The sequence below is a fragment of the Papio anubis genome, chromosome 12, assembly GCF_008728515.1.
Source record: "Papio anubis isolate 15944 chromosome 12, Panubis1.0, whole genome shotgun sequence".
Classification (NCBI taxonomy): Eukaryota; Metazoa; Chordata; class Mammalia; order Primates; family Cercopithecidae; genus Papio; species Papio anubis.
This window is the reverse complement of record NC_044987.1, coordinates 90825228-90848059: the sequence shown is the minus strand read 5'-3', so window position 1 is coordinate 90848059 and position 22832 is coordinate 90825228. Positions and strand designations below refer to the sequence as shown.

Here is a 22832-nt window from a genome sequence, read left to right as displayed (position 1 = left end):
AAAATATATAAAACTGCCCCAGTATAATTTACGTTAGACATTGTATATCTATGCTATAATCCAGCTATCATGTTTTCTAGTACTCACAGTGTGGTTTTCATCTGTATTGTCTGTGACTTGCCTATCATGGACCTTCATGTTGTATGCATACACAAGTGCTCCCAAAATTATTTTAAAATGTGTGAAGGTTAAAAGTGTGTTTCTTCCTACTTCAGGACTAAACTATTGTGTTTTTTGAAATGCAGCATGCCTCAAATTATTACCTGAATATCATTTGGAATTTTTTTTTAAATGAGCATGCATTTTCTTGAAAAGAGTGACAGACAGAAATAACATGGAGCTGCTAAGCCAAGATCTAGCAGGATAACTGATCTTGTATTATTTAAAGGCCTGGTATTATTTTGTAGCTATTAAATAAGCCTCTGAAATCCACTTTTAATTAGGATTGTGGAGAATTAGGCATAGTAACTTGTTTCTTCATTATTAAAATATTGCATTAAAAATTAGAAATGTAGTTCAAGGAAACTGTTGACAGCAGAAAGGAATCCTTCCTTTTTATAAAAATATATTAGTATTATTTTAGAAAGTATATAATTATAACTTTTTATTGTAAAATATAATGATACAGGAACATAAATATATAATACAATGAATAATTATAAATTAAATATTTAGCAAGCATCTTTGTAATAATAGAGTATTACTGGCACCCCAGAAACTCTTGATATACTTTCTTTTCTTTAGAGGTAACCAGTATCATGACTTTAATGGTAATTATTTATACAATTTCGAATATAATTTTGTCACTTTACATGTATTCCTAAGCAGTATGTTTACTTTTTTTTTTGCCTCTTTTTAATCTTTATGGAATCGTGTATTCTTTCTTCCTTCACTCAGCATTATGTTTTGAAGAGTTATCCATGTAGTTATGTGTAGTTTTATTTCATTCATTTTTGTTGTTATGTATTATCCCTTTGAATTAAATGTGCCAGAATTTATTCATTCTTTCTGCTGTTGGTAGATCATTGAGTTGTTTCTAGTATTTGATGACATTGCTGAGAATGTGTTTTAAAGAATATCCTGGTTACATATCATGTATACATTCTTTATATCCTGACAGTAACAGTATTAAATGTTGGGGAAGATTCTAAAATGATTATCATTTCTTTTATTGTAGGCCTTACATATATAGTAAAGTGACATACAGTTTGAGATAGTTTAAATATAGAGTACATACAGATAGATCTAGTTATACTATTGATGTAGATACAGGACCTAATGTAGTAACTCTTTGTTTCATTTTGTTAGCACACTCATTCTATTTAGTAATATGTCATGCCTTCTATAACTCCTTCACTTTACTGATGAAGAAACTAAGGACTAGAGAGATTGAGTCACTTGAACAAGGCCATTTAGCAAATTGGAGCTAGAAACTAGACTAACCTGTCTACTTTGGCAGTTACAACTTAAAGTAAAATGAAATCAGGACATTTTCTTGAGTGTTCCAGTCATTTAAGTGAATATATGCCTAAATTGCTTGCAGAAAAAATCAGATATTCTTTTGGTTCTTAACTAAGAACTGGATTAGCATAGAAAGTCGCAAGTCTATCGCAAGGAGAGGTCATTACAAAAAAAAAAAAAAACGGGAAAAAAAGTTGCGCATCTAAAGCCCCCATAATGTTACTGCACTTTATCACAGTTCATCTTCTAAAGGGCAACCACTGTATATTCTGATTTTAACTGAGACGTTTTACTTTGAGTACTTCATTCATTAGAAAAACGTACGTCTTTGTTCTCTTAAACAGAACACATTTTAAGGCTTTTTTTTAATGGCTCTGAGTTGTTACTGTGAACATCAGTCATTTTACAGAATTAAAGTTATTTCCTCAGAATTGTATGCTGTGTTGGACTGTTTTCTTCTAAATTATCCTAGCCTGATAAGCTTTTTTGTCCTCAGAGCTACTGTGATGTGTTTTCTCATTGGTTTTGTTTTCTTTTACATTTCTTAGGTGATTCTTGCTTTTTGTTGTCAATGCCTTCTGTTTGACTCATATTTAAAATCAACGCATTTGCCTAACATTATGTATTACTTAGGTGAAGGCTTAAGTACGGTTCTGTCACATCTGCTGACTATAAGAGCAGAGAATGTGTGCTAGCGTTTTAAAATTCATTTTGGTATCAGCAACTAGTCTAGCCACTTTGTTTTTACAGGATATTGAGATAACCTCAGACTGATTTCTGTCTGACTGACTGATTTCTGCCTAATATATATGCAGCATAGGTTGCGTATCCTTATTTGGGGAATAAATATGATCATTTACATGTTTTCCAGCAGAACAGTTGTGGCTTATTGAAACGGATTTACTTAAGGATGACTTCAAATAGGAAGTCCAGTGGACTTAGTGTTTGTTTTCCAATTATTAAATATTTGACAGGATAGACATTGAAATAAAAATAATACATTAGATGATATTACCTGTTAAAAATGGCAGTCATAAAGTTTAAATCACCTTTGAAATTATGGCTTTAAAAAATGTAGAAGTAACACAGATTTGACTTCATGAAAACATTTAAGTGGTTTAGGAAAACGTTCATTTAGAAGTGAAATGCATTTGACTTCTTATCCATTTATAAATTATTGAATGTGAATTTTTAAAAAAACTGGAGTAGGGAGTATACTTGTTTTTGGAGCACAGGAGATATTGGAAAGACAAATAGTTGCTATCCCAGCACATTTAGGCATTAATATGCTGATTTGCTGAGTTTGTATGAGGTTTGTTTTTTAATTTGAAAATTTATTTGCTTTTTTAAACTTACTAAGTCAGCAAATTTTACACTTGCATCTGGGAAAAAAAATAAACCGAGAGCTTTATGTAGTTTATTGCAATGAGCACGTCTTTGGAAATTGCCTTACGAACAAAGTATTTTATAGGCCCAAAGAGAGGAATAGCTTTTTTTCAGGATAAATCTGAGATGCATATGTTGTGGAAGTGCAAAATGATGCAACTCCTGTGGAATGCAAATTGACAATTTCTAGAAAAAGACCAATGCATTTACCTCATCTCAGTTCCAATTTTGGGAATTCATTACAGAAATTTTGGTGTGTACTTACAAAATAACATATGTATCGGAATTTTCATTATAACTTTGTGTGTGGTAGCAAAAGATTGGAAATTCCTTAGTGTCTATTGGCAATGTGTTGGTTAAATGAACTATGACGTAACTATACAATGAAATACTCTACAGCTGTTAAAAAAAAGTGGATTTTTTCTATATGAAAATTTGGAAAGTTTTTCACATACCGTTGTTATTTGGAAAAAGCAGAATTCAAAACAATGTACAGTAAAGTGTGTTTTGTGTAAATTGGGAGGGGAATAAAACCATATATTCATATTTGCTTATATTTACATAACAAAATCTGTAAGTTTATACAAAATTTAAATCTTTGTGGGGGTGAAGAAAATAGGGAAGATGGGACTTTTACTATATATATATATATATCCTTTAGAGTAATTTTAACTTTTGAATATGTTAATATGTTACTAGTTGAAAATAGTTTTATTTGTAAATCAAATGAGAGTGAAAGAAAAGAGTAACCCTACTATACTTACTGTAAAATTAGCTATTTTTATTCTGTTTTTCCTAGAGCCTGGCAGATGGTAAGCGGTAAATAAATAAATATTTGTTATACAAATTAAACATAAACTATAATAATCTTTGGATGATCTTTCCTGGCTTATCTCTTAAAGCATCTTTTCAATATAAGAAAAAAAGTATTATAAATCATATATTGATTCTAGTATGGAAATAAGCGAAATATTTAATTGGGAGATATGAGATGTATAGTTTATTATCAGATTATCATGAAGCTTTAGTGTGTATGGTATTGATATTAAAGAGTAAATTATATTTTAATTTCTCTGAAAAATTAAAATGAAAGTTTTCAAGGAAGTGCTATTAAATTAAGTAATACACATTCATGATTAACAAACTAAAGCTTATGAAATTTAGGAGGAAGAGTGAATACGGCAGGCATGTATTCTGTATACTGCTTTCTGTACCACTTTAGTTTCCCACATATAAGGGCAAATCTTCAGTCCTGAGACTACTTTAAAAGCTGTGTTACAAGAGCAGTATCAGTTACTTCTAACACGAAGACTAGATATCTCTGAATACATGATTGGGTTCAGGGGAAGATAATAGGGTGAATGATTCTTATAAATGTCTTCCATTTATAAGCATCTAGGAAGTTAACTGTGTAGTTGAAAATTTGGTTATTCAGATATATATGGTAAGAACCCTCAGTTTTCTCCCTCGGATTGTATACATGTCAGTTCCTAAATTTCTTATGACTAGGATTTTCACTATCTTTGTACATCTGTGTATTTTTATGTAAAAGTGACTTTAAAGAAAGCCACACGTACAGAAAAGTGCACACATTGTGAGTGGATAGCCTAATGAATTTTTCGTAAACCAAATACATCCATATAACCAGCACACAGATAAAGTAAAAGAACATTATCAGCACTCCAGAAGACACCTTCGTGTACCCTTCCAGTCACTGTGTCCCCTCCCCAACAAGGATAATCACTGCCTTGAATTTTAATAGCAAAGATACATTTTTCTTGTTTTTGTATTATATATAGAAAATTATACAGTATAATTTTTTGTGTCTGGTTTCCTTTGTTCAACATTGTGTCTTAAGATTTATCCACATAGTTGTAGTTTGTTTTTATTGCTGCATGTAGTTGTGAATATATAACTATTATTTATCCATTCTACTGTTAGTGGACATTTGCGTGGTTTCTATATAATGCTTTTATGAACATTCTAATACATATTTCTTGAGTTATATATCTACACATTTCTTTTAGTGATATATCTAGGAGCAAAATTACCAGGTCAGCAGTATGTATATGTTCAGCTTTAAGTAACAATGGTGAACAGTTTTCTAAAATGTTTGTATCAGGCTATATTTATAGTATGCGAGAGAGTTCTAGTTGCTCCACATGTTTCCAACACTCTTTTTTTCCCCCCATCTTTTTCATTTTTCCAATTCTGGTGGTTGCAAAGTAGTAAACCGTAATGATTTAACTTTATATTTCCCCGATTAATGAAGTTGAGTGCTTTTTCATATGTATATGGGCTGTTTGGTTATTTTCTTCTGTGAAGTTCCTGTTCACTTCTTTGGCCTACTTTTCTGTTAGCCTATCTGTCATTTCCTTTGATTTGTGGGAGTTCTTTGTATATTCAAAATATGAGTCCTTCATTGGCTATAGGTATTGCAACTATTTCTTCCTATGAGGTTTGTCTTTTTACTCTCTTAATAGTGCTTTTAATGAACAGAAGTTTATGTCTTTAAAGTAGTCTAGTTCATCATTTATGTTTAGTGCTTTTTAATTCTTGTTTAAGAAATATTTATCTACTTCAAGAATGTTTTATCTTCTTAGTTTTTCTTTAAAAACATTTTTGCTTTACCTTTTAGATTTAAAATTTCAGTCTGTATTTACATATTGTGGAGTTTTGCAGTACTTTTGGGCTCAGTCTGTATCTGGAGACAAAAATGAGGTGGACTTAGGCCAATGACCGTAATTATGTACTTTCTACAAAATACTCCCTTAAGAAAACAGTGTGTTTATTCATGTTCACCTTATATGCAGTTTTAATGTACTATTTAGTTTGCCTTTAAGGAGAGTCTACTAGAGTATTAAGGGAGGAATTTTGGGGTGAAGAGGTAAATGTTATGATTTTTAATATTTTAAACAATAGTATTCATAAATATGTTTATTCATGAAATACACAATTTTGTAAAGTATTCACAGACACAATCCCTGTTACTTCATTTGGGCATCATCTTTAAAGCTTAGGATTTTAAATATACCTTTTTTTTAATTGAGGTAAAAATTAGGTTTTAACTTTTGTCGCCAAATAAAAATAAAATGCTAGCTATTTGAAAATTATTTTTATAAACTTCTTTTAAATTTTAAGTAAGATTTCTTGTGGAAGTTATGAACATTTATGAGGTCTTCAATTATTCTTTTTATTGTTAAAAAATGCTTTCACTATATGTTCTGACTATGAGCTATAATGTTGTAGAAAAGTGTTTTTGCATACCCTAATATTTTTGTTTTTATCTTGTCCATAATGTATATTATTAACTTCATAATTATTATATTACTTAATTTTATATTTATATTTCCTAATGAAAGTAATTGCCTATTTAAAAGTGTTTTTTTGTCTCCCATTACAGTGCCGAAATTCAAGGTGATTGTAATAACTCTTCACTGAGCATTTAGATATTTTTCACTTGTCAATTGCATTTTTTAGTTTAAAGCATCAAATTAAGTATTATTTTATCCTGGCTTTTATTTTAATTCATGCATTTAAAAACTGAAATTCAGATAAGAGATAGTTTGAAAATAAATTCAGTATATTATTTATGAGTGGAGCAACACATTAGCATTGGGTTCACAATAGATCATATCGCTTTATTCCATCTTACAAGCTTAGCAGCACAAACAGAATAATCAACATATTATTTGGCTGTCATCTGCTGAACAGAAACCAGAGATCACAAGGAGGTTTTCCCTAGCTGTGGTGATGGCCTTTTTGTTCCAAGCCCCCATCTGGGAGGGCCATGGTGTGTTATCATATGGAACGCGGGGTTTTCTGTAATCTGCTTAGCTGCACTGCAGTTTGAATCTTCATTCCATGTTTGTGTAATTTATAATTTTAATGAGACCATGGCTCTTGTGGGCTTTGAAATATATTAAAAGCTCTTTTGTGCATATGCTTTTGTTCTTGCTTAATAGGCTCAGTGTATTTAAAACTGATGAATTTTTATTCATGAATTTGGATGTCTGGAGATTAACTCAGACTGAATATCATTGCACTCATCTATTGATGGTTAGAAAGTTTTTTTTGTTATTGTTATTATTTTGCTTTTGTGTGTGTATGTGCAATGTCTATGTGATACTTGTAACCAGAAAAGGAATAAACCTACATAGTTGTAAAAGGCAAAAAATAAGTAGCATGACTAGGTCATAAAAAATTGATTTAAATTTTATTCATCTTATTTATTGATACTCACATTTCAATTTCATCGTTAGCCTCAGTATTACAGATAAATATTATAAGGGAATAATTATGAAAAAGCAACTTTTAAAATGAGTTAGTACCTTAAGAACATGTTTATATTCAAATCATATTCCATTGTGTGACAAAGGTAGACTTTGTGTTTTAATTGTATAATATCAGTTGTCATTATAAATGAATAATTACATTTCTTGAATTAAATTATTTTCAGTTTTACTTATTTCTATAAAACCCTTTTTATTAAAGGATTTTTAAAAGAATTTCATTGATATGATGAAAAGACTAATAGAAAAGCCACCTACGAATAATTTATAATGTTGATCTTTTTATTTTGTGAATATTCTGAAGTATACTAAATGCCTCAAATCTCTGTAGTTACTACTTAAATGTACTTTAAAAATTTGAATATAACCAATTACAATAACAACGTAGAAAAAAGTTCATGCCTTTCTAGATCCAAACATGTTTTTTGAAGTTGCTATCTTTTGAGATCGATGAGGGAGTAACATAGACCTCACTAGTTTTTTATGAAATTGCTCAAGAGACAATTTTTTAAAAAACCTAAATTTACTGGACTAAAGCATTTGTAACTACATCACATCATTCTTTTTTTACACATTGATGGTCAGCAATTTGGCAGGTCTTCTCTTCTCCCACCCCCATCCTTAAACTGAAAATGTGAAGTAGAAGCTAAAATGACAGGATTTCATACTTTCTTTTCTAAGCTTATCTACCAGATTTGACACTGGAATGTTCTTCCATAATTAACCCTCTGCTTCAGTATTTTTGTTAGTTGCACCATTTTCATTTGGTTAAGGAACATATTATTGAAAATATAAGACCTGCTAAAGTGGTGCTGTCCATTAGAAATATAATATGAATCACATAATCAACTATGACCAAAATATTTTCAATATGTAATCAATATAAACATTAACAAAATACTTTCCCTTTTTTGTATTAAGTCTTCAAAGTCCAGTGTGTGTTTAATACTTACAGTACATCTCAATTTGGACTAGTCATCTTTCAAGTGGCCTCATAAGGCTAGTGGCTACCTTATTGAACAGTATAGTTCTAAAGTATTACACAATTGTAACAAAATATCATAACAAAAATATGTACTTTTTACATTTCTCATTATTTTTCTAGTAATATCCTAGTCAAGGTAACCAAAGAATATTCATGTGCTATGTAGTTGAAATTACATAAAGTTTTTTATAGCACTGATACCATTGGCTGATATCTTTCTCTGTGATACATAAAATCTGATTGTGTCACCTGACTGCTGAGTACCTATCAGACATTGTACAGATATATTTAAAGAGATTGTAATGATGAGGTGATAATGACTAATGTAATAAATGTGGAGTGTTCCTCAAAAATTGTAGGCAAATCAAACTTGTCAAGTAAGCCATATTGTAAGTATACCAAGGAGCTTAGTTTTACAAGAATTCTATGGCAAATCTTAGTACTTTTTTTTTTATATATATAAAACTTACAACGTCTTCTCTTCACATCCTTAGATTTATTCTGGACAGATTTTTGTGTAAATGTGTATGAATCTCTCTTTTCATATAAATTTGCTTAGATAAGCTGGTATAGCTGTAAATGTCATGGGTGGAAGAAGCTGATTATAAAATATTTTCTAAATTTCTCTAGAATCCTACACATTTAAAATGTTCTGTACATATTTAAATGTAAGGAGAGATTTCTTCACTGATAACTATTTTAAAAACATATTGTTAAGAATTATAAAACCTTGAATTATAATAGATTTGAATTGATTCAAATATTTTAAAGTACAGTTATAAAATGATGAAGGAAATTCATGTAAAATACTGTAGGCATACAATTTTATTTAAAATGGTCATATATAATTGACCTTGCTCAAGTATGACTTAGAGAAAACTATATTTATGAAATCTCTGAGTTTTTCACATTTTCTAAATTTTGAGGGCTATGACCTAATTTTATGTAATACAATTTTTAGCTATTAGCCAATGCCTGCTGTAATCTTGGACTCACTTACGTTTTTATTGACTACTCCCTGTGACTCCTGCATTTAAAGTGTTGGCACAAAATGTTAAACTATTCTTTAAACAATACCTCTAGTTTCTTGGAGATGATAAATCCGTCCATTGATTTCCTAATTTTATTATGTACACAGTCAATTGTAATCCAAGATTATAGCAAACAAGATGTTAATTTCTAGACATAATCTATGTACATTTCAATTACAGAGCATGATTGTTATAGAAGCACAGAATAAAAAGGAATAACATTTGTGCTATCCTCACAGGAGCTGTCAATAAAAGATGTAATAGGGGATTTAGAAATCTGGAAATGGCCAACTAATTTATGTGAATCTATTTTATTTCAGCTAGAAAGACCAAGCTCTTTTTCGTCTGCACTGCATATTGCAGAGCACAGGCTGTCTATACAAAACCAGGCGGCTGCATATGGATAGTCCCTTGATATCATTCACTTGCTGTGTAATCTTATTATGCAAAGTTCTAATCTTCACCTAGAATGAATGCCTCTGGGTCAGAATATAGTCATATCAGGGTTTTTGAGGTCATGTTTTGTGATCCTTAGCTTATTCTTCTAAGTAGGGCTGGGATTTAAAGGGTATTCCCCAGATACTAGCAGAGATAGACAGCAGAACCTGCTGCCTTTTTGGAAGACAAGACCAACATGAGGTCCCTGGTAGGATTAAACTTGATTTGTAGCTGTAGGATTTTTTAACAGATGTATTATTGGACAGGGAATAGGGGGCCACCAGCACAGCAAAATTGAATCACGACTGACATTCTCAGGGAGTTTGCTGCCTGCTAAAACAGCAGCTGCATGTGGATTTGACTTCTTTCAGGTGAAGCGACTTCCAGTCATTTGGAAAGGATGGGATGAAAAGGAACCTTGGTGATAATTTTGATGCCTGCAAGATTTAGTACCAGTGTAATGGGATTATCGGTAACACCTTCACTGCAGAAAAAGCCACCTGGTGCTATAACTGGCAGCAACTGAGAACTAATCCTTTCCCATCTCTTGGATGTCATTCATGAAGCTCAAAGCTATTTCTACCCTGCTAACTGTGATTAATTTTATAAACAACAACAACAACAAAAAATCAGGTGATCAAGGCAAATAATATGCTTTTTATAGTATGTAACCTTATTTTAAGCTATATGACTTAAAATTATGCAAGACACATACAAACTGTAAGCTATATGATCCAAAATTTATTAAGCTATTGAAATAGAAAAGTTGATTAATGATGTCTTGGTTTTTTTAGTTGAAGGACATAAATTATTTACTATTGGTAACAATTCATATTTGAGATCATATATTAATTTAAGTAGTTTTATATTCTTTTGGCCATAGAGCCACTATGAAATTAATCAAAATGTCTAGCTGTAAGGAATTGAAATAATTTGTTTTGTCATATGTTTTACCTGTTTTTGATGCTTCAGTTGCTATTGATGCAATGTTTTTGGATAAATGTTTTGAATAAAACATAATTTGAAATATATAGACACCTATATTTTTTGTAATGAAGGTATTGCTAGCTGAAACTGCTGATGAAATGGCTTTTGGTGAAAGTATATGATTTTAATATATAAAAGTATAGAGTAAATAGGAATACTGAATGACGTATTTTTTAAAATCAGTGATTCTTAGGTAACTTTTCCTTTAGATGGAGGTTTAGTTGTTTGCTTAAAACTTGGGTGTTAGTTAATTGATTTTTTTAGCTTTTATTTCATCTAAAAACTTTATCAAATACTTTGGTTAGAGGTGTTAATTATTTTAATATTTTTCTCTAACACGATCCAATATAAACTGAGAGAAAATGAAGTGAAATTATCCCATCAGTCACCCAAACAGTATGCAACGTAACTGCCAAGACTAGAAAAGATAATTAGTGTTGTCAGTGTTATGATCTTAGAGTACTTAATTTAAAAATATTTATTCATAGAACTTGATTTTTATCTCATAGCTTTTTTGTTTAGTAGCTTTATCTTTTAAAAAATAAATTATACAGCCTCAGTCTAAACTTTAACATTTTAACTAAATATAGGTGACTAAAGTATTTTCTTGAAATTATAAAAATATTTAAAATATAACCAATATTATACCTGATGTACACCATTAATGTACTACCACCTCTGTTTATGTGTGGTACCTTTTATTATTTTCCATATAAGGTCTTTACTAGAAAAGTCAGCAAATATAATGAATTTATACAGAGTTCTTGGGTTTGGTTTAACCGGTTCCAAGCTATTGTATTTCAAATTGTATTTCCAAACTTTAACCACATTTTGAATGAATGAATGAGAAAGCTTGCCAATATTTCCAGTAAACTGCATTGTGTTACTTTATAAAGGATGACTTTTGCCTTCTATTTGTATTTTTGCTGTTTGAAAAAATTTTTATTTTATTATGATGAAAGAAGCTATCCATGAAGTAAATGGACTTAAATCTTTTTCTTATCCTCATAATAAAATTACTTACTTTACATCTAAAATATTTGGTTTATGTGTAATTTCACATTATTTTGCCAGGTAGGCTATTATCTCAGCATAACTCTCTGTGGTAATTTGTAGTATTATGTATTTATTTTTAAAGTAGTTTTGAATTCAAAATAGAATTTGTCTGGAAGCTTTTATTAAACCTGGTCAGTATTTGCTTTTTTACTTTTTATTCAGTATTTACCGAACAGCTCTTGAGAGTCAGTATTTTTTCCTTCTCCATTTTAGGGGTCATTCTTATTTGATTAGAGATGGTTATTTTCTTTGGAAAGTCTCAAATAAACTCATCTGAAGTAAATTTGACATAAAACATAAGATCTTCTCAATGGTATACATTCTTTTCATAAAAATATAGGTTATTTGAATTTTAATATCTGTTGATAACTTATAAGAAATTTGGCTTATCTTAAAAAGATAGATACTAATTTGCAGCACAGGCAGCTCATGATGTCAATAAGACTTAAGGGAATTATTTTGGGAGATGAGAGTGGGATATAGGATGAAATGAGAAGAAATGTTTTAGAAAGAATGGTAAGTCAGGTATAACAAAAGAATAAGGTGGGGCTGGGCATGGTGGCACCCACCCCTGGTCCCAGACACTCGGGAGGCTGTAGTGGGAGGATTCTTTGAGCCCAGGAGTTGGAGGCTGATCGCTCTAAAAGTGTTCATGAACTGTGGCACAGCGAGGGTTAGCCTATGATAATGCTAAATGACATTTCTTTTTGAATTAATATTCTTCCACTGTTATTCATACAACTGCTATATTGTTTTGAAATAGATCATTTAGTAGTTGGATTACTGGTGAATGAGTGTGTTTGTTTTGGTATTTTACTTTTTGGAAGGTGATACTTTGTTATATTAAAATGATCAACTACTTATTCTTTGTAAATATAAGATGAGTTTCAATTTTGGTTATATGTAAAAATGTGAAATTCAGAAAATACCACTGGACTGATGAAATACATTGAAGTATTAGCATTATAATGTTTACTTGATGAAAGTTTATAGAATTATCCCAAAATTAACATTCACTTTAAAGATAATGAATGGATAAATTTTGTCAAGTCTCTGAAAATATTGAGTATGCGTCAGTGGTCTTAAAGGACAGGATAAAGTCCTTTACTGGACTTCCTTCCTGGGAGCTTTTTAAAACTGTGGTATCTGCAGCTGGAGATTCTCTTTCATTAGCTCTGTGATGTAGGATGAGAACCATAGGAATCTCAGGGAGCCTGGGAATTTGGATTTTTAGTTTTTAATTTTGGTTTTTATTAGGTTTTCATGTTATTTTGATGCTGCAGTCAAATTTGAAGCAGTATTTACTGCTTTAAACCTTAGGGTAATGGCAGTTATTTCCTCTGCTGATGAGACAAAATAAACAGGTTTGGTGTGTTTTTCTGATTCTTTTTGAGACAGGGTCTTGCTTTGTTGCCCAGGCTGGAGTGCAGTGGTAAGATCATGGCCCACCTCAACCTTAACCTCCTGGGCTCAAGTAATCCTCCCAAGTAGCTGGGACTACAGGTGTGCACCTCATGCCCAGCTAATTTTTTAATTCAAAATAAAGAGGTTTTAATAAAGTCTTCAGAGATTATGAGGGTATCAGTGCCTTGAGTTTACAGTTTTAGAAAATAAAAAACAATCCCTATACAAATCTTACAGTAGATTTAACACTTACGGATTTGAACAATTCATGAGCAGCCCGAAGGTGATTTTGAAATGGCAGGAATTTGAATTACTTTGATGGAGACTTTGCTGTGTGAGAGTGAATTATGTAGCTATTGAGCAGAGTATACTACTCAGCATAGTGAGTCTTTGTTGTTCTCTACTTGTCACAATAACTTCTTCTTAGGATCTTAAGTGGACATATATCTCTCAGTTACCTTTTACGCATCATTCTATGGGGAAAATGGATTTTGTGTAATTATTCTTGTCTTTGAACATCTCCAAGGTCCCAGAAATGTCAAAATCTACTATTTTTTCTTTCCCAAATGAAGGTAAATGTGGCAAACTATGATGTAATTTGTTTTCTCCTTCCCTATCTAACTTGTTTCTGCTCACCCTTTCTTAATGTGAACACTTCTTTAGATGCTAATTTATTCTCAAACTCTGTTCCTCTATCAGAACAAAAATACATTAATGACATTAAATCATTTCTGTGATTGCTTATACTTAAGAATGAATGAATTTGTGTAAACTGATGGTCTTAGTTAACATTTGACATATATTTATAATGTATTTTTATATATATATGTATATATATATTTTTCCTATTTCTGAAACAAAATGCTTTCTCTTTTCAAAGGCATTTCAGACCTGAACAATCAGTTGGACAACTTCTTTGTGGCTTTGGGTATTCTGAAATTACTCTTAAGTCTACTTCAGTGATTGGATCCAAATCAGAATCTTAGAATTGGATGTCTGTGCCCAGAAATTTCTAAAGATGGAGGAATCTCTAATTTCTTTTCAGCTTCTTAGGTTCACTCTGCTCAATCTTTTTAGCTGGTTTTAACATCAGTCCTACCTCTATCTTTCCTGTGTGTCTCTATTCCCAGATGCCTATTTTATAGTATCCAAAAATTTTTTTCATTTAAATTGAGAGGCAGTATGGTGTAGTGTTGGATGTTAGACCCAAACAGCTTCATTTTGAATTCTGGCCCGGCCTCTAATAAGCTGCATGACTTTGAATAGTTCCTTCATCTCTCTGCGCCTCAATTTCTTTATCTGAAAAATGAAATACCTAAGGGGCCGGGCACAGTGGCTCATGCCTGTAATCCCAGCACTTTGGGAGGCCAAGGCGGGCGGATCACAAGGTCAGGAGATCAAGACCATCCTGGCTAACATGGTGAAATCCTGTCTCTACTAAAAATACAAAAAATTAGCCAGGCGAGGTGGCGCGTGCCTGTAGTCCCAGCTACTCGGGAGGCTGAGGCAGGAGAATGGCGTGAACCCGGTAGGGGGAGCTTGTAGTGAGCTGAGATTGTGCCACTGCACTCCAGCCTGGGCGACAGAGTGAGACTCCGTCTCAAAAAAAATTTTTTTTTAAAAAAAGAGATGCCTAAGTTCTCGTAGGGTTGTTCTAAGGATTAAACGAGTTAATATATGTAAAGTAATGAAGAATCTCTTAAAAGATTTCTGTGAAGGATCCTCCGATACTTCTTTTGCTATATGACACAGTCACAATTTTTATGGTGCTTTTCACTTTTTCCCTAGCTTTTCTATTATTTGAAAGAATATATAGGTTCCCCTTTAAAGAAATTGGTTCTCTACATTAATGACTCAGTTTTTTTTTTTAATGTAAATGTGATAGGGAATTTAAAAAGTAACAGATTCTGAATTTTTTGATGCCCAAGCTTCCCAAATTTTTTCACGGCACACATGTTACATGGTAAATTATACAACATATAGTAGTAAATGACTGGATAACTAGGGCTGCCCAAGGCTGGCAATGGCTATTGGTCACCAAGAGCTTAGAGCAGTCACTTGGAGGACTTGTTAAAATACAGATTGCTAAACAACACTTCCTAAGTTTCTGATTCTAATAAAGTTTGTATTTAACCAAATCAGTTTGAAGATGATGCCATTGATGCTGGTCTGAGGAATCACAGTTTAGTAGTTACTTCTTTAATGTTCTGTATCCTGGTGTGGTAGGTAGAATAATGGCCCTCCAAAGATGTCTGCATCCTAATCCCCAGAACCTTTGAACATGTTACCTTACATGGCAAAGGGACTTCACAGATGTGATTAAATTAAGGACTTTGAGATCATTGTGAATTATCTAGTTGGGCTCAGTGTAATCACCAGGGTCCTTAAAAGAGTAAAAAGGTGGCAGGAGAGAGAGAAAAACAGACAGACAGACAGACAGAGGAAGAAGTGACCATGGAATAATGGCCAGGGAGATTAAAGACTTTGAGATTGAACAAAGGGGCTATGAGTAAAGGAATGTTAGTGCTTCTAGAAGTTGGGAAAGGTAAGGAAATGGATTCTCCCCTAAACCCTTTAGAAAGAAATAGTCTTGATTTTTTAGCCCAGTGGTACCCATGTTAGACTTCTGACCTATCAACTGTAAGATTATAAATTTGTGTTGTTTTAAGCCACTAAGTTTATGGTAATTTGTTGGCACCAATAGAATACTAGTACATCTGTAACCAGTTCTGTTTACCAGTTCACTTTGTGCTAAAAGTTCCCAGTCTTAGCTCATGACATCAGCTCATAACAAAGAGTAAATAAAAACACAAAAGGCAAGAGCTCCCTTATTTTTCTACCATCAAACTGTCAAAACTACCAATATGTTAACCCATGTTTTTCTTCCCTTTTATTACATTGGAGGAAGTACCCAAACTTCTATCAAAACGTGATCTGTTGGCCTTTGTTTGATCCCATTCTGTATTGCCCTGTTTTTTTTAAATTGAAGTTATATATATGTATATGTGTGTGTGTGTATATATATGTATGTATAATTTAGCATCTAAATATATATATTTTAATTTAGCATGTTTAAGATGGAGAGCACCCCTTCAATGATTAGGAGAGACACAAGATGGAAATAATGGTTTTATTACTCATAGGTCCAGGGTACGTGATATACCTGGAGGCCATACGGGGAGGTCAGGGAGCACTTCAGAGGGAAGGAGACAGAGAGAGATCCATGGGTTAATGCCTTCATTGAGGTCTAAGGCCTTATCCAAACAGGTTTCTCACTGGGCGATTTTTCTTTAACACTTAATAATTGTATACATTTATGGTACAGTATGATTTTGATACATATGTACAATGTATAATGATCAAATCAGAGTAATTAACATATCTGTCACCTCAAATATTTATCATTTCTCTGTTGGGAATGTTAAAAATCTTATAGCTCTTCGAAAATATGCCCTAAATTATTGTTAACTATAGTCACCTTGCAGTGCAATAGAACAGTAGAATTTATTTCTCCTATATAGCTGTAATTTTGCATCTGCTAGCCAATCCCTTCCTATCGTGTCTCACACTTTTCAGCCTCTAGTAATCACTATTCTATCTCCTTCTGTGAAATCAACTTTTTTAGCTTTCATGTATGAGTGAGAACATATGATATTTGTCTTTCTGTGCCTGGCTTATTTCAGTAACAGAATTATCCTCCAGGCTCACACATTTTGCCTTGTTTGACAGGATTTCATTGGTTTTTGTGGCTGAATAGTATTCCATTGTGTATATATACCACATTTTCTTTATTCATTAATCTGTTGGACATGTAAGTTGATTCCAAATCTTGACTATTGTGAACAGTGCTGCAATAAACATAGGAGTGCAGACATCTCTTCAACATACTGATTTCCTTTCTCTTGGATATACACCCAGTAGTGGAATTGCTGGGTCGTACGGTAGTTGTATTTTTTAGTGTTCTTTTTTATATATGTTTTATGTCCTGTAAAACATTTTTGTTAGTCTTAAACAGCATCAGTATCTTTATCCAAATATGTATGTACTCTTCAGTTCTCTTCCTTCCTTCTTGGATTTGCCTAATTCTTTTGTTTGTTTGTTTTGTTTTGAGATGGAGTTTCGCTCTTTTTGCCCAGGCTGGAGTGCAATGGCATTATCTCGACTCACTGTGACCTCCACCTCAAGCGATTCTCCTGCCTCAGCCTCCCGAGTAGCTGGGATTACAGGCATGTGCCGCCACACCTGTCTAATTTTGTATTTTTAGTAGAGATGGGGTTTAGTTGCTCCATGTTGGTCAGGCTGGTCTCCAACTCCTGACATCAGGTGATCCCCCCTCTTCGGCCTCCCAAAGAGTTGGATTACAGGCATGAGCCACCGCACCCGGCCCATTTGCCAAATTCTATCTGACAACATTTTGGTTTTGGTTGAATTATTGCTGTTAGTATATATATTATTACAGTTGTACTGGCAAAAATATTCGCAAAACTTGTTTTCTGAAAGTGTTTTTATTTTTTTCTTTAGCTTTTGAGGTATATTTTCATCAGGCATAGAATTATAGTTTGGTGATTTTCATACTTTAAAAATGCCATTTTATTTTATTCTCGTTTTAATTATTTCTTATGTAAAGGTAGCCATTCCATTTTGTTGAAGAGACAAAATTGTTTCTTTGAAAATAAGGTAAATTTCTGGCCAATTTTAAACTTTCCTCATTGTCTTTTTCAACATCTTGACTATACTGTGCCTGGATGTATCTATGTGTTTTGTGTTTATCCTGTTCATGGTTTGTAGAATTTCTTGAGTTTGTGAGTTAATGTGTTTCATCAATTTGGAAAGTTACCTACCAGTATTTCTTCAAAATATTGCTTCTGTCCTATTCTTGGTTCCTCTCCTTTAGGTCTCTGATTATATTAATACTGTTTCTCCTGGATTGTGTACCTGCTTTCCTCTGTGTCCTTCAGTCTTACTACTTTCTCCCAACTTGCCCAGTTCACTTGTCTTCTGTTAGGCTGAGCCTAGTAGGCAGAATCTGCCGGTAGATTCATGTAATGCATTAATTTTAGTTATTGTATTTTATTTTGTAGTATTGTGTTGTGTATAATTTCCACTTGATTTTTAATAGATTTTTGGTCACTGCTGACTTTCATCTTTCCTTCTGTTTTTTTTGAATGTTAATCATGGTTATTTTAAAGTGTTCATATGTTAAGTTCAATACCTGAATCACCTGTTGCTCTCTTTCTGTTTTGTAATTTTTTTTCTCTTGGCTTTCAGTCATTTGATTCTATTTTATAACGTGCTTTGATTGAATGCAATCTGTTGGTACTATTTTATAGAATGCTTATAATCTTTGATTGAATTAAACTAAAAATTATAGTAGCCCAATTTTTTAAATGGGCAAAGTGTTTGAGTAGACATTTTTCAAAAGAATAGTGATCAATACAATAAACACATGAAAGAGGTGCTTATGAATATTTTGTTATTAAGGAAATGCAAATCAAAGCCACAGTGAGATTCATACTCACTGGGATGGCTACAATCAAAACATGGATGGTAACAAATGTTGGCAAGGATGTGGAGAAATTGGAAACCTTATGCATTACTAGTAAAAATGTACAGTGGTGCAATTGCTTTGGAAAACAGTTTGGTCGTTCTTCAGAAAGTTAAATGCAGCATTGTTTTTAATGGCATTTTCATTAGAGAAATCTTTTCTGATTCATCCTAAAGAAAGTATGCCTCACCCATTGTTCTGTATCACTTTACTATATTTTTCTTTACAGAAATTTACTTAATGTATTTATGTATTTGTTTACTTTGTGTATATATGATATCTGCCCCACTATACTATAAGCTGTATGAGAGAAGGCATCATGTTCACTACTGTATTCCCAGGGCTGAACACAGTTATCTGGTACATAGTAGTAGCTTAATAAGTATTTGTTGAATGAATGCAGTCACACTTTTTCCCCCAAGTGTTTGTTTTTTAGAAGTTTTATTCTACCAAAAAAGCTGAGAAAAATAGTGCAGTGCACATTTGTATACACTTCACTTGGATTTAACAATGAACATTTGCCACATTAGCTTTCTATCTTCCTCCGTATGTAATATATCCGTGTGTGTGTATATATGTGTATGTATCAGTTTGTCTTCATCTCTATACATGATTTTTAGCAGTAGAAGTGAACCATATGAAAGGAAGTTGCAGTCATAGCATTTTTCTCAAAATAATTCCTTGTTTATCTCCTATGAACAAGGTCATTCTACTACATAGCATGATATTGTTAAGAAGTTTAACACTGAAACAGTGATATATTTTTATGTACAATATTCAGATTTACCCAGTTGTCCCCATGTCTTTCATAGCTTTCTTTTTCCTTTTGCTCCAGGATCCAATTCGAGATTTCATATTGTATTTGGTTGTCGTGTCCTTCTATTTTCTTGTAATTGAAAATAGTACTCTTAGTATAATTTTTCCTTTCATTAAATTTATACTTTTTAAGTGTTCAAGCTGGTTGTCTTGTTGAATGTCTGCAATATGGATATGTCTTGATTGTTCATGATCATATTTAGGTTACACATTTTCGGCAAGAATGGTACACAGATGATGATGTACTTGTCATTCCATTGGTAAGAGGCTACATGATATCAGTATGCTGCTAAATTTGGTCATTTAGTTAAGATAGTGTTTACCAGATCTTCCCATTGTAAAGATACCTTGTTCCCTTTGTAAAAAAAAAAAAAAAATCTACTTTGATACTTTTCAAATATCCTGTTGACCAACAATGTTTCACTCAGTGTAATTTTAGCATGCATCAATGGCCCTTGTCTGAATCAGTTATTACACTGGTGATAATTTTATCATTCCTTCTACATTTATTAGCTGTCATGTTTTGATAAAGAACTTTCCCTGTCCCCAACACATGCATCTTTTTAAAAATTTCATTTTTAATTTAATGTATTATCAATTACTGTTACTATTTTTAGGCTTATATTGTCCCAAATTTAATGTATTATCAATTACTGTTAACTATTTTTAGGCTTATATTGTCCCGAATTTGGCCATTGGATGACCCCTGAGAATGGTTCCTTTGTTCGCATCAGTCTTTGAGCACTGACTGTTCTGCTCTGGTGGAGAATGATACTTAGAAACCAAAAATGTGGGCACTAAGAGTGCTCATAATTACTACAGTGTCATTGCTTCTTACAATGGCCTTTTCACAGTGGACAGAGCTAGGATGACATTTTTAAATAGGCAAACAGACAAATATATACATGTTTATTTAAGTAAATTTGTTTTGATAACTCAAGTTATCCTTAAGGTCCCTTTACATATTTGTTGCTTCTTTTTCTCACAGTGAAAAACAACTTAAATATTTGCTCACTTTTACTATCTGAAATATATATAAAATACTACAACCAACAACAACTTACTAAGATACGTTCTAGATTACTTTCAGTGTTTTTCCTTTTGTATTTAGTTGGTATGTAATAAATGTATTTATTACTGGGATACAGTGATATTTTGTTACATGTATACATTATATAATGATCAAATTGGAGTAATTAGCATATTTACCTCAAACACATCATTTCTTTATATTGTGAACAGTGAAGATCTTCTTGTAGCTTTTTGAAAATATACAATAAATTATAGTTAACCGTATTCACCCAACAGTGCTGCAGAAGGCAGGAACTCATTCCTCCTGTCTAGCTATAATTTTGTGTCCATTAACCAACTTCTCATTCTCCCCTCCTACCTCCCTTTCCCAGCCTCTGATACCCATATTTCTACACTATATTTCCATAGGCTCAATTTTTTTTTAAGCTCCTGCAGATGAGTGAAAACATAAGGTATTTTTCTTCCTGTGCCAGATTTATTTCTCTTAACATAATGTGCCCCAGGGTCATTCATATTGCCTTGAATAACAGGATTTCATTCTCCTTGTGGCTGAATAATATTCCATTGTGTATGTATAGCATGTTTTTCTTTATCCGTTCATCTGATGGATATTTCAGTTGATTCTATGTCTTAGCTATTGTGAATAGTAGCTAAGCTGCAATAAACATGGGGATGTAGGTATTCCTTTGATATACTGATTTCCTTTATTTTGGATTAATACCCAGTAGCAGGATTGCGAGAATTATTTTTTGATTCTCTTTTGAGTTTTTAAAGAAACCTCTACACTGTTTTCCATAATGACTGTACTAATTTACATTCCCACTAACAGGGTATATGAATTTTCTTTTCTCCACATCCTTGCCAGCACTTACTTTGTCTTATTTGATAATAATCTAACTGGGGTAAGATGATACCTGATTATAGTTTTGACTTGCATTTCCCTGAAGATTAGTGATGTTGAGCATATTTTTATATATTTATTGGCCATTTGTATGTTTTCTTTTGAAAAATGTCTATTAAGATCATTTGTCCACTTTTTAATTGGGTTATTTGGTTTTTTGCTGTTGAGTTCCTTGTATATTCTGAATGTTAGTCCATATCGGATGCATAGTTTGCAAATATTTTCTCCCATTCGACATGTTGTCTTTTTACTTTATTATTTTCATTGCTGAGCAGAAGCGTTTTAGTTTAAATCCCATTTGTCTATTTTTGTTCTTTCTTGCTTGTTCTTTTGATTTCTTAGCCATAAAATCTTTGACTAGACCAATGTCTTGAAGTGTTTCCCTTATAGTATTATGGTTTGATCTTATTTATAAGTCTGTAATTTATTTTAAGTTGATTTTTATATATGGTTAGAGATATGGGGACTAGTTTTGTCCTTCTGCATGTGGATATCCAAATTTTCGAGCACCATTTATTGAAGAGATGTCCTTTCTCCAGTGTATGCTCCTGGCACCTTGTCAAAAATCAGTTGGCTGTAAATACATGGATTTATTTCTGGGTTCTCTGTTCTGTCCCATTGGTCTATGTGTTTTTATACCAATACCATGCTGTTTTGGTTACTGTAGCTTTGTAGTGTATTTTAAAGTCAGGTAGTGTAATACCATCAGCTTTATTCATTTTGCTCAATATTGCTTTGGTTATTTGGGGTCTTGTGGTTCTGTATGAATTTTAGGATTGTTTTCTAATTCTGTGAAAAATGACTTTGGCATATTGATAGAGATTGCATTGAATCTTTAGATCACATTGGGTAGTATGGTCATTTTAACAATATTAATTCTTATAATCCATGAGTATGGGCTGTCTTTCCATTTTTATTTTTTATGTCCTCTTCAATTCTTTCAGTGTTTTTGTAGTTTTCATTTTAGAGGTCTTTCACCTCCTTGGGTAAATTTATTCCTAGTTATATTTTTAATGTTTTATAGCTATTTTAAGTGGGATTGCTTTATTGATCCCATTGATTTCTTATTCAGCTAGATCATTCCTGGTGAATAAAATGCTACTAATTTTTGTATGTCGACTTTGTATCCTGCAACTTTATTGAATTCATTTATCAGTTCTAAAAGTATTTGTGGTGAAGTCTTTAGATTTTTCTATATATAAGATCATGTCATCCATAACCAGGATAGTTACTTCCTCTTTTTCAATTTGGATGCCCTTTATTTCTTTATTTTGCCTAATTGCTGTGGCTGAGACTTCCATTACTATGTTGAATAAGGGTGATTAAAGTGGGCATCCGTGTCTTGTTCCAGATCTTAGAGGACAGGCTTTCAGCTTTTCCCCCATTAAGTATGATATTAGCTGTGGGTTTGTCATATATTGCCTTTTATTATTTTGATGTATGTTCCTTCTTTGCCTAATTTCTTGAGAGTTTGTATCATGAAGTGATGTTGAAATTT

The 22832-nt window shown here is 32.3% G+C and overlaps 1 protein-coding gene across 7 annotated transcripts in view; it reads left to right on the top strand.

Moving 5' to 3' along the window:
• Positions 1-22832, top strand: part of IMMP1L (inner mitochondrial membrane peptidase subunit 1) — a 92189-nt gene that overhangs the window by 24027 nt on the left and 45330 nt on the right. For 4 of the 7 annotated variants that reach the window (XM_009186373.3, XM_031653930.1, XM_021926821.2 and 1 more), the window contains one exon: positions 9965-10226. The exons of 2 other annotated variants lie outside the window; for them this stretch is intronic. In XM_009186373.3, coding sequence (XP_009184637.3) covers positions 10145-10226 — 82 coding nt within the window. In that variant the 5' untranslated portion in view covers positions 9965-10144. Of the gene's footprint in view, positions 1-9964; positions 10227-10248; positions 11950-22832 lie in introns of those variants that run through there. One more of the 7 variants, XM_021926825.2, reaches the window with a different exon arrangement.